Source organism: Chanos chanos, chromosome 1 (assembly GCF_902362185.1).
Source record: "Chanos chanos chromosome 1, fChaCha1.1, whole genome shotgun sequence".
NCBI lineage: Eukaryota > Metazoa > Chordata > Actinopteri > Gonorynchiformes > Chanidae > Chanos > Chanos chanos.
The window spans coordinates 61,364,295-61,376,965 of NC_044495.1; the positions used below are offsets into that span (position 1 = coordinate 61,364,295).

General features: G+C 38.3%; 1 protein-coding gene across 1 annotated transcript; it reads left to right on the plus strand.

The window, feature by feature from the left end:
- Positions 1 to 343: 343 nt before the first annotated feature.
- LOC115823805 (interferon-inducible GTPase 5-like) lies at positions 344 to 2,459 on the plus strand. The gene is made up of 2 exons (XM_030787833.1): positions 344 to 922; positions 1,839 to 2,459. The coding sequence occupies exons 1-2, from the start codon at positions 344 to 346 to the stop codon at positions 2,457 to 2,459; spliced, it is 1,200 nt and encodes a 399-aa protein (XP_030643693.1).
- The last annotated feature ends 10,212 nt before the right edge of the window (positions 2,460 to 12,671 follow it).

The following is a 12,671-nucleotide window of genomic DNA, read 5'->3' on the forward strand; positions in this document are numbered from 1 at the left end:
TGCACTAAAATATAAAAACATTATTAAAAAAAATGGATTTAAACTTGTGGAATTGTGGAATTGGAAGACATCATGTCTATGTCACAGTTTAATCCTTCCCACAGAACAACCTGTTGAATAGCCATATAAAGAACAGGGGAAAAAAAAGAAAGCCCATGGGGGCTGCCAAACTAACTACGAAATGATGTAAAGAATCTTTAATATGTACCAAGATAAAAATGAGGAAGCCACATGAAAGACCAGCCCATTCATTTAAGCAGAAAAATAGCATTTTGTTGTTCATCCGACCTTGTCTCATTGTTTAAATTTTTGCAACTCTTTTTTTTTTTTGGCTTGTGTCTAGATGGCTGGAATGGAAAATGGTTTTGACATAATTGGTGATACGGAACTGCATGAAATTAAAGAAGCTTTGGCCACCCAGGATTTGCCGACTTTGATTGGAAACATTCAAAATTATTTTGAACAGCTGGATCGTGTGGAGCTGAACATTGCAGTAACAGGGGAGTCAGGCTCCGGTAAATCCACATTCATTAATAGTTTCCGTGGCCTGGGGGATGAAGAAGACAACTCTGCACCAACTGGAGTTGTTGAGACCACTAAGGAGCCAAAGGATTACCCATATCCAAAATACCCGAATGTTAAATTATGGGACCTGCCTGGAATAGGAACTCCAAACTTTAAAGCTGATGAATACCTTGAGAATGTTCACTTTGAGAGATATGATTTCTTTATTATTGTAGCTTCAGATCGCTTCAGAGAGTACCATGTTGAGCTGGCCTCTCAAATAACAAAAATGAATAAGAGGTTCTGCTTTGTACGTTCTAAGATTGATAACAGCATTAGGGCTGAGAGAAGGAAGAAGAACTTCAATGAGGAAAAGACTATGAATGACATCCGGGAAGACTGCACGAAAGGTTTGTCTGTCTATGCTTCATAAATCTTACACAACTTCGTTCTGAGAGTGGTGCTGAGCAAATACTTCAGATTTTCTGTGAGATGTACAGTTAGGGGTGAAAAAAATTAAATGATTTTTCAAAAGCTATCTATTTTTTGGTATTTACCAGCATTCTAAGATAGGGCTCTCTAATTTACATAGAATAAAATATTTTCATTGGAAGACTGCTCTTGTACCTTTTGAGAATGGTCAAGACCATTAAATCAAAGCTGCATTACATAGCAATGGTTCTTCCAGTGTGACACCATCTGTATCATGTGAATACATGTGAGAGGCATTAGTCCTGTTTCAGAGGCTATTTTTGTATTCTGTGCCCCTGATTGTGGCATGTGGTAACAGCCTGTTCATCATCAATTTCTTTACCAGTTTGTCCATTTTTTTTTAACTCAGATGATTGTTACTGTGCTCTCAGTTTTCTCTGAGTCTCAGTAAGGTGAGACATTTTTTGAGGTAAGGTGAGAGAACAACATTTTTTGAGGTGCTCTGAACTCTTCAGGCAGTTAAGAGGCCTCTTTATTGCCTTTGACATCCTTTTACGTTTGATTTGGGTACTGTTTAGTGCAAACTGCTGGGCTTTGGACAATATTCAGGAATCCATGCATTGTATAATAATGTTTCTGATCTGAAGTCCAGGAGAGACATTTTATAATTATAATATTGTTACCAGGAAAACAGAGATTCATGAAATTTAACATATTGTACGAAGAGTTTTTAATGGAAATTTGGTCTTCAGTTTTACTGTACAACACAAATAGAGCCTTGAATCTCTTGTAATAAACCCTGTCTTCTTTTCTCCACAAAAAACAGGTTGACAACTAAAGTTTTGATTTTGTACATGTTCCCCTCTTCCTTCCTAGGACTCGAGAATATTGCTGAACTCCAGGAATTTGATGTGGATTCTCCTCAGGTCTTTTTGATCTCTAGCTTTGAACCGACTTCCTATAATTTCAGTCTTCTTCAGGAGACCATATTAAAGGAGCTTCCTCAGCACAAGGGACATGTGCTCTTGCTGGCCCTGGGTAATATAACAATGGAGAATTTCGAAAGAAAGAGGAAAGCACTAGAGGCCAGCCTATGGAAGGTGTCTCTACTCTCTGCTGGAGCTGCTGTCATGCCAGTCCCTGGCCTCTCAATTTCTGTGGATGTAGCCTTCATAGTGAAAGAGCTGAGGAGGTATTACAGCACATTTGGTCTTGACGACCAATCCTTACAAAGGCTTTCTCACAAATCAGAGAGGTCTGTAGAGGAGCTGAAGTCAAAACTGAAATCGTCTCTGAGTAAAGGGATTAATGATGATGCAGTTATCAAAATGCTGTCCAGAGCTGCTGGTTTAGTGAGGAAATCAGCTGTTGACCATCATGTCAGTCTGATCCCTGGTCTGGGATCTTTAGTAGCTGGAGCACTATCCTTCAGTGCAGTCTACTATGTGCTGCAGCGCTGTCTGAGGGAGCTGGAAGAGGATGCCAAGAATTTGCTCAAGATTGAATTGGAGACCCCTGTCTGAATTTCACAATGTACAACTTTGTTGTTTTCCCCATCAGAATTGGGTGACAGTGATCTCTTGCTATAAATATATCATAGCTTGAGATTTTGAATCTAAAAATGCCATAGGTGTAAAAATGGCAATCTTTGTATTACTTATTTGAATTTGGGCCTAATTACTAATAATGGCAGGCATCAAATTGTACTTCAAATATTTGTCATAGTTGGATACAATAGCATGTAAACAGTGTGAAAGATTGATGTTCTGAATATAAAATTATAAACATCTATTATTCGGATTGGTGCTTTTATTTATTTAACGTGTATCATACTATGCTACTATTCACACACTATCTTCTCCTTCTGGTGACACTGAAATTCAAAGCAGTTACTTACTTACTTTGCAGCAATATGTAAAGCCTCGCTCAAAATCACCTCTACACACTGGGAAAAGTGGTTAGAAGGATAAAAATTATGAATGATATCAGTGCTCACAATATACTAAAGCACTCACCTGAAACATATTTGCTGTTTATTTGAATGAGGCTGACTGACACATTAGGGAAGCCTTTGAAGACCTGAGGTGCCTGATCACGAATAAGACTAGTAAAGATGTAGTGATCAGAATGCTGACCAATCAGGCTTTGGGAATACTTGGCATGCTTGGACTGGCGGCTCTGGAAGGTAGTGGATGGCGAAAGCGGTGTTTTAAGGTCCACCACTTTTCACAGCATCAGGGAAGTTCTGCCCCCCCCCCCCCCCCCTTCACATGCAGGCACTTGATGGTTTGGATGAGAACTGTGGGTTTTATTTTGCAAAGGTCATAGGCTGTTCAGAAGCACCTGCCAGAAACGTCATTATGGAGTGCACACACTGTTTTGCTCACTGGTATAGACAGGTCTTTCCCCCCTAAATCAGATCTATTTATTATTGTATTTATACCATTGTTATTGTATTTATATTTATATGTGGCTTATTTGAGTAGATTTTAGGTTGTGATGGACCGTACCCATCATTTTCTGATTGTTGCAAGAAGTTCAGTAGGGACAGTCTCAGAATGTTGTATCCCTTCATTTAGAGAATGTTTCTGCGGAAGATTCAGTAGATCCTCTGTTCCTCTCAAACTTGGATTTATAGAGCCTCATGCTCTCTTGTCGGCGATGTCTTTTACATGGACTGTACCATGCAATATGTGTGATAGGGCTGGTTCAGTGAATAAATCAGTTGCTGAACAGTATCTCAGTCCAATCACTGATCTGGGATCTGTGGAAGCTGGAGCACGTGAATGAGCAGTGGTGGAACTACAGTTATATAAATGGGGTGGCCCGGGGGTGGCCAAGGCTAGTTCAGGGGATACATAGACCATGACAGAAAGTTAGTGTGTAACCCATCTGGGAAGCATGAATAAATCCTTTGACTGCTGATTAGAGGTAGGATTTATAATTGTACTTGTTACCCCACATTTGCTAAACACTCCTGTGGGCTACTGTAACTTAACACACTGTATATACGTAGCATGTATTACTAGCACAGATGTAAACATCATGTTAGGTTGAACTGGGAACCGATCTCTTATCTGATAAAACATCTGTTATGGAGCCAAACTGCCAATATGCGTCCACAGAACTACTCAACTTTTGTAAAAGTTATTCAGGAAACCGAAACCCGATGCTACACCTTAAAACTTACCTCAAACAGGACAGTCTACACGCTAAACAACGCTTACCGTGAAAAACGCTTAACGCGTTTTAATGTACCTTAATATGACAGGGAGACACTCCAAACTGCTTACATTTATAGCTATTACATAGTACTAAATACATCCAAAAGCTTGAGAATGTAGTCATGAGGGCAATATTTTTAACACTAATTAAGCGTTTCTCTTTGCCCATACCCGCTTAATGAGCGAATTACCTAAAATGATAACTAGACTCAAAACCGTCCAAGATTACAGCTGTCCTTCAGCACGCGTTTTCTCTGCACATAAAAACGCAAGCGTTTAAAAATGTATAAACGCTTGCGTTTTATGTGCAGAGGAAACGAGAAACGTTAACGCTGATACACATAAAGTATGTTGTGTGTTAACGTTAAGCGGATGTGCCCAGAGAAAACGCTTAATGAGTATTTAAAGTGTTTCCCTTCTGACTACGTTCTCAAGCTTTTGGATACCATGGCTATAAATGCGAGCAGTTTGGAGTGACTACCTCTCAGATTTGGTACTTAACACGCGTTAAAAGTTTTTCACGATAAGTGCCATTTAGCGTTTAAAGTGTCCCCTTCGAAATGATACTTTGGCCACAGCTCTGTCATAGTTGTGTCAATAGCTCGCGTGAAAGGCGCCGCCGGATTTGGAAATAAACGCTTCTTTCAATAAGAGGTTAAATGAGATGTCAATCAGCATCAAACTGCCAGTGACAGCGAATAAAATTTTAGGGTGGCACCCGGGGTGGCCAATTAAATATCAGGGGTGTCCAGTGCCACCCCGGACATCCCTCTGTGAATGAGCAGCCTTAAGATGCCCAAAATGTGCTCATGACTGCACTGTACACCTCTGCGTTCAATTAGTGAGAATTTTGGAATCTTGTTAGAAAATCTTACAACTGAAAGGACCAAGCACTGGTCCTATGCTTTATTTTCTTTAATGTGTTATAAGAAAGTCCTTCTGGCTCAGAACTAAAAATTACAAGTTCAGAAAGGAAGGGATGAGGTTATATGCTAATTTTATTTATTTATTTTATCATTATTATTATTATTTTTCTTTTAATCATATTAGATCACGCTTGGTTTCTTAGTTTAGCTGACTGATGCTGAAATGCACCTCAAACTCTGCCAATGCTAAGTCATCTGTTAATTTCAAATGTCCTCCATTTCATTCGTATTTGATGCCAGGATTCTCCATAAAACATCACTGGTTGTCTTTCTCTCTCTCTCTCTCTTTGTAATAAGATCTGTGAAGCTGTGTCTGTGGTGTAGGTCTGTGGTCACAGTGGCTGGTGTTCTCCAGCAGCTTGTGACTCATTTGATGAAACATTAAACTGCCTGTGTCTGAATATAGCACTGTGTCATGTCCGTGTTAATTCAGTTTTTTCAGTAGATCTCATCTGTGTGTGATATATATCTTTTGACCCTTTTCTAGAACATCTGCCAGTCTCTCCAGAATATAACTGGAAAATAATTACTCACTTACCTAAAATGCTTTTTCAGTTTTTTACCACTGAACCAAACCAATGACCAACCATATCTGTCAGTATTTTAGGTGATGATAACCAACCCTTTTTAGACATGACAGGAACATGGATATATTAATATTCCCTGCAACTTGAAATGCTTTATAAAACAACACTTAAGTGAGGGGAGGTAATCAAATCATTTCAAACTTTACATGTCTTTCCCTTCAGTGCATGCATTGGGATAAGGAAGTACTTTTAAACCACTAATGCTTCATAAAACACGAATTTGCTTTAAAGCACAGAGTATATACCAAAGAATTCAAATGGATTCGATCCTGCCTCCAATACCGTACGCCTTTAAATTGTCTTGAGTCTGTTCCCCTCCACCTCTTTATGTTAGTCAGTGCTACAGCATCAAATTACACAAATCTATAGGCCAGTGATGTGCTGCCAAGTTATGCCTGTGATGTCAAATGATGACACATCAAGTATCTAAGGCCTGATTACAAACAGGCAGAAGAGACTGAATCACATACACACCTCATACTTGACAACACACTCCAGAGACACTCATCTGAACAAACAAACAGGTATGACTTCTGACTTAATGATTCTTCTTGTACTAATGCGACCTGCTTAGTACTTTACTTTTTAAAATTGTGCATGTGACTCTTTTGTCAAATTCTCCAGCTACGGAGACTTGCAATATTAAAAGAATTTAAGAATTTATCTTTGCCCAGAGCTTACAGTTTCTGAACTGTTTTGTTACACTAACACAATTAGGCTGACATACACTGCATCTAATTTTCCTTAGCTGCATTCCCAGCCGACATTTGAACGTTTACTCAATGCTGAGTCAACCTCATGGACCAAGGTTGACTCAACGCTGAATTTTGTTTCGATTTTGAAAATCGAACCAACGTTGATATCGCGACGGTGTTTCAACGTCTTACTTTTCAATAGTGGTGAAAACAAGGTCTTGCGTCGACATTGAATTAAATATTGATTTTAAAAATCGAATCCACGTTGATATCGCGACATCGTTTCAATGCCTTATTTTTCAACATGGGTGAAGGTCTTGCGTCTATCGCGACGTTGTTCCAACGTCTTCCTGTAAGGAATTACTTACAGTAGAGACTGAGTTTTGTCTTCGCTGTGAATTATATTTACTTGTATGTTTAGCTGCATTGCAATGTGATGCTATACGATAGTAATCACATATACACAGAGACAGCGTGTTACAATATTAACGTTTATTTATTTGATGATTATTTGGGATTGAGGAGTTTGCTGTAACGTAGAGCAACCGTCTTGATATCTCTGGCTACACTTCACCAAAATGGTGACGTCCCAAATTACTATCTGTGACATAAAAACTTAGAAAGTAGACAGAGATATCTCAAGAACACCAGTAATCATCGCCCAACACACATCTACTTCAAACACGTTGTCTGACAACAAACAAACAGTGAAACTTAAAAAAGGGGAGGGGCCAACGACGGGTGCTGCAATATTAAAACCTAGTTTGCAATTGGATCAACATGACAATACCGTCAGGAATTTACTGTAGGCTACACGTCATATGTTTTCAGTGTAATTGTTATATATGTAATGCGACTTGCTGTGCATAACTTGCAATACTACTATCCCTATACTATAAACACAAAAATAAACATCTCTAAATAAGTCAATAGTACAGGCTTGAATGTGATCAAATGAGACTCCCTGGAAAAAGGTATTATGGCACTTTCTTGAATAAATATGAGGGAAAGCAGCTGTTACAATTTTCTTTTGCTTGTTGTTGAAGACATTATGTCGATTCAACGTTCAGATCTTTCAACGTTGAAATTTCAACGCTGATTTATAAGTATTTTGTTAACATTTCTACAACTATTAGTGTTAAATGTTGTTTCAGTGTTTTTTCAACATTGAAGCAACAACTGACATTATTGCAACCACATTTCAACGTTGAAGGTCAGTCATGTGCCAGCTCGGTTGACTTAAATGTAAATTAAAGAATTATGACAGTGGTCAGTTAATCTAATTTGAGAATTACATTGGAAAGATATAGGCTACATTAAACCATATCACTAACTGTGTATGTTTAGCTGTGTTATGTATTAGAATAGAAAGACTATAACAACTAAAAACAAACTAAAACTCTGTTCTCAAATCATTTTAAACACAATTTATTTTTGAAAGACTTTGATGAGTTATTATATCTGACTGTCAGGCTGTTTTTAACAATTTCTTCGAAGAGGAGTCAACGTTCTGCCAGCCCGACATCTTGATTAGCCCAAGTTAGCAAACATGAGTGAGATAGCTAACTCTTCTGGAATGTTCGAGGACTTTGCTTGTTCGCTAACACAGTGAACTCCAAATTGTCTTAAGGGCACATTATTTAATTTATTGGTATTTGACAGTATATTGAACCTGAAGTTTATTTCGTTTTGATTTAAGCACTTTAGTGATCAAGACAAGGTAAAAGAGAACAGATTTTTGGTTTATTTAAAAGCTACCAGGTGAAACATTGAAATAATTTCTTTTTGTATCACTATGTTTGTAACTAAATAAATAGTTCATTTAGCGTTAAAATCACTTTATTGCATGGTAGCTCCCTCATTTTAATGCCAAGACAGCAAGGGGGTGCTACAGCTGGACTGCAGTTTGCACCGGAAAGATACAGTATACAACTTATAGTGTGTATGGTGTTTGTCTATATTATGTAGTGGGATACAAAGCCATAACCAAAACCAAAAACTGAATCTGTGCTCTCTAATTATTTTAAACTTGTTGAACTCTTTCTTTCTGGAAGTTTTTTTTGAAAGACACTTGTTTATGAATAGCTGTTTGGCAAACGGAAATCAAGGCTGGAGTAGGTTGAATTACTAAAGGAAATACGTATGACACTGAATTTTGACTCTCGTTGTTTTTAAAGTCATTTGGAGAGACAGATGACATTTTGTACTTGAATGAGAATGCTGTTTTCTTAACAGAGCAACTCCATGTTACATCATTTCAGCAGAATAACATTGTATTGCTATGACAGTTTTCATGGTCTTCAGAGTGTGTGAACCATTTAAAGAGAGACTATGGGCAGAAAAATAGAATTGTGACAAAACTTCTCTGTCTCTTATTTTTCCCTACAGATGGATCGTCATTCTCATGAATTCCGTGTCTGTTTTGACAATCAACCTGAAACATACAAACACACCTGCACTGCACCAGGAACAGTACTGCAGTCACTGAAAACATGTGAATTGTTTGCAGAGAAAATTGGGGACAAAACCATTGTTGTTGAAAGGGGTAATCAAGACCACAAAGAATGCATGATGTCTCACTTTCCCTGTTCTTTAATTCAGGAGAGTGATTTGCTCATCATACATTCTGGTCCCAAATATGACATTGCAGATGCTGAAGAAAAAATAAAGAAAGAAGTGGATAATGGTCATTTTTTCACCTTCACCGTAGACACTGTGGGTGGCAAGAATGCAAAGACCAAAGAAATTCTCAAATATCCAAAACTCAAAGAGTTCACAGTTTTTCGTCTCTATGCATGTGAAGGTGAGACTGTGGAAGAGGCCTTGCGCAGAGATGGACGTTTCACAGACCTTGTGTTTGAAGGAAGTCTTTACTGTACCAGAACCAACACTTACACAAATATGACTCAACCTGCTGACTCTCTTAGGGATCAGCATTACCAAGTGCGTTTGCCTAGGGGAAAGAAATGTCGAATGAAAACATCAAAATCAGTTACAAAAGCATCAGCAACCAGTGCTACACCTGACAGTGGACCGCCTGACAGTGCACCACCTGACAGTGGACTGTCTGACAGTGCATCACAACCAGTGGTCTCTTTAAACCTACAGACACCAATTAATGTCACAATTATGCCAGATGCTGAGGTTTTGAATATCTTGCACAGCAAATTTAATGCTTTGCTGAAGTCTAAGAAGCTGGACAGCTCAAAGCAGCGCATTAGAAAACTAGTAAACCTGATGAAGGAAGATTTCGTAAAGCAGTCTAACAGTTTCTCATCTGTTGAACAGTTCCAGAGACTGCTGGGTCACAGTAAGTCAGTCTGTTTGATCAGATCTGGAAGCATGACGGGCACAGGCTTTCTACTCTTTGGCGAATTCATCCTGACCAATGCCCATGTAATCGAGAACAGTTTTAACACCCTAACAATGACCATCCAAGCAGTTCATGTTACTTTTGACTATGAAACTAAAATGCCACCAGAAGACCAATGGATCCCTGTAGACACAAATTTTTTTGTCTTTCGTAAAGGTCGCAATGATTATGGACGTTACCTTGATTTTGCTTTAGTGAAGCTGAACACAGGGCGACATCCACTAAATCCAAAGCTACATCCACTTCTCCGTGAGCACAGGCCAGACCAAGCTGCACATGGCATTGCCATCATTGGGCATCCCATGGACGGGGTGAAAAAAATGGACATGTCGGTGTTAATTCCACTTGCAGAAGAAGGCAGTCCACAATCAAGAGATGATCTTAAACTTCTGTGGACAACTCGATATGGTGATGGGCAATATGCAGTTGAGGGGGTGGGATCAAATATAGCCACCTACAACACTTCTTTCATCAATGGCTCCTCTGGATCTCCTGTTTTCAATGAGAAATGTCAGCTTGTTGCCATGCACACTGGTGGCTTCTTCACAAATGAAGAGCAAAAAAGACACATTATTGAGTTTGCCATTCCTCTCTGCAATATAATCAGGGACATGCTTATCCAGATATCACGAAAACATGCCCTCCAACCATTAGACGACCTGAGTAGGATACTGTTACAATTCACTGAAGAGGCCACAAAAAATCATGATTTACTGCATTACATTGAGGAACTTGTCAGCCTTTGTTTTAAAACTGATGATAATCGTGTAAACAACGTGCTACAGCCCATCTATCAGGTTCTGTCTCAAACATCTCCGTATGAAACCCTCAGTAAAGAGACGGCTATATATCAACTACTGTCTGGGGACCTGCCTCACATCAGCTCATTAACTTTAACAGGTATGTACATGTAAGAGTGGTAAAACTGTAAGCACATGCAATTTTCTATAAAAAAAAAAGTGTATGTCCAGTGTATATATAAACTGATGCAAAATGAAATACAATATGTTCTCACAGCTGCTAACCTTATGCTTACAGGATGAGTGTGGGGGAAAAAAAACAACCTAAAAATCCACCCAGGTCACCATCCTATCGCCAGATTACAATTCAGCTCTTCCGGATCACCTGACCACCTCCACTGGGATCTGGCCAATAGCAGACCTCTCATTCCTCTGAATTCAATCAGTGTCACTAATCATGTTTCACAATTATGCTGTCTGATAGGACTCTGTATAAAATAAAAATACTATCTGTGATTATTAACTGGACTGTGGTAAATTAATAACAGTCTGACTTTGACAATATGCAGTCTGACTAGGGGTAAAGATTAAATGATGATGGGCCAATATGTTGTGAACACTTAGACACTGTCAATGAAATATGGGATTACTTTTACTCATTTGAATTGCCTTAGGAACCGTCTGTCTTCTGCCTTGTTTCTGAATTACTTTAGCATTTGTATGAACTGTAACTTAGCCATAACCATAGATATTATTTGTTTATTTCTGATTGGCAGTAATATAATATAAACATTATATTTCCTTTTCTCTGATATGCACTTACATATATGTTATGTCTAATGAACAAGATACGTTAACTGTTTAAGGGCTGAATACATTTTCTGAGTTAATATTGGCAGTGTTTTGAAAACATAAATTTGCTGGATTTTTTACTGACTTTTTGCACCTGTCATGTAGGGAGCATTTTATACATGTAATGAAAAAGAAAAAACAAACACAACAACATAAAACAGAGAGATTAAATGCATATGCCTTTTTCTCGTGCCTCTGTTTTTTTGTCTCTCTTTCTCTCTCTGGTGAACTGGACTGGATGTCTTTACTGTTGAAGCATGTGCTGTGCTGCTGTGGAAACGGTCCTCTGAGTCAATAAAGCATCAAAAGACAAGTTGTTTTTTGCATTATTGGGTACGATTTCAGCTCTGTTTAAATCTTTATTAGTGTTATCACCTGGATGACCAAAAAGCTTTTACATCCGAATTATATTACTGAAGCATAAAAACAAGCAAATCGTATCACATTCTCTTTTATAAACTTGACATATCTGAACTTTTAATTAACTGTTGAGCCATAATTTATAAAAGGATATATGGACTGTTTTAGGTCACTCTGAATCTTCTAAAACGTAAAGTTATTTAAGCTTTAGTTTACAAATTTTATTTATATACTAAACGTTATTTATGTTTTATCTCCTTGTTCGGATGACTCTAACGCTCTGAATGTTTCGGTGTTTCGGGTTGGCTGGTACAGAGTTCTGCCGTTAATAAACAGCGCGTTCTCAGCCCATCGCTCCAATACGTGTCTCTACCTCACTCTGAATACTCTGAACCATTTACAAGAAAACTTACACAAATGGTAATGAATGAGATTAGTCACAAATAAAATTATTAACCAGCTGTTGACCAAAGGAATCGGAGAACGTCCAGTGAAATCAAAGAAGAGATCTCCGCTGAGCGGCGCTCTTTGCTCGTTTGCGCAAAACACTCACGCCTGTTGTAATAAGCATTTTACACCACTAGATGGAGACAAAGGAAAGGATTAAGCCATGAAGCTTTTATGACGTTTGAACGCACAAGTTAGGCTATGTATGTAGTCTAATGTCTCAGCCGATTCACATCTTAAGTTAAATTTATTGCCCTTTGTTTTACTTTGTTAATCTGATTCTGTTAATTCTTGTCCCCCCCCCCCCCCCCTTCCCCCTGCTTATTTTCATTTATTTTATTTTTCGCTTATAAAACAAATTAAATTAAATAAATAAATAAAATCCTCATGATGTAACCTCACCTGGGATTTTAACCGATCGCATGACTTTGGTTCCGTCACAGTAATATTCCACTTCATTTATCAAGTGTCCCTTCACGTTCACAGTGTTAAACTGCCAAGAAAGTCCCAACCCAACATACGTTTACAATA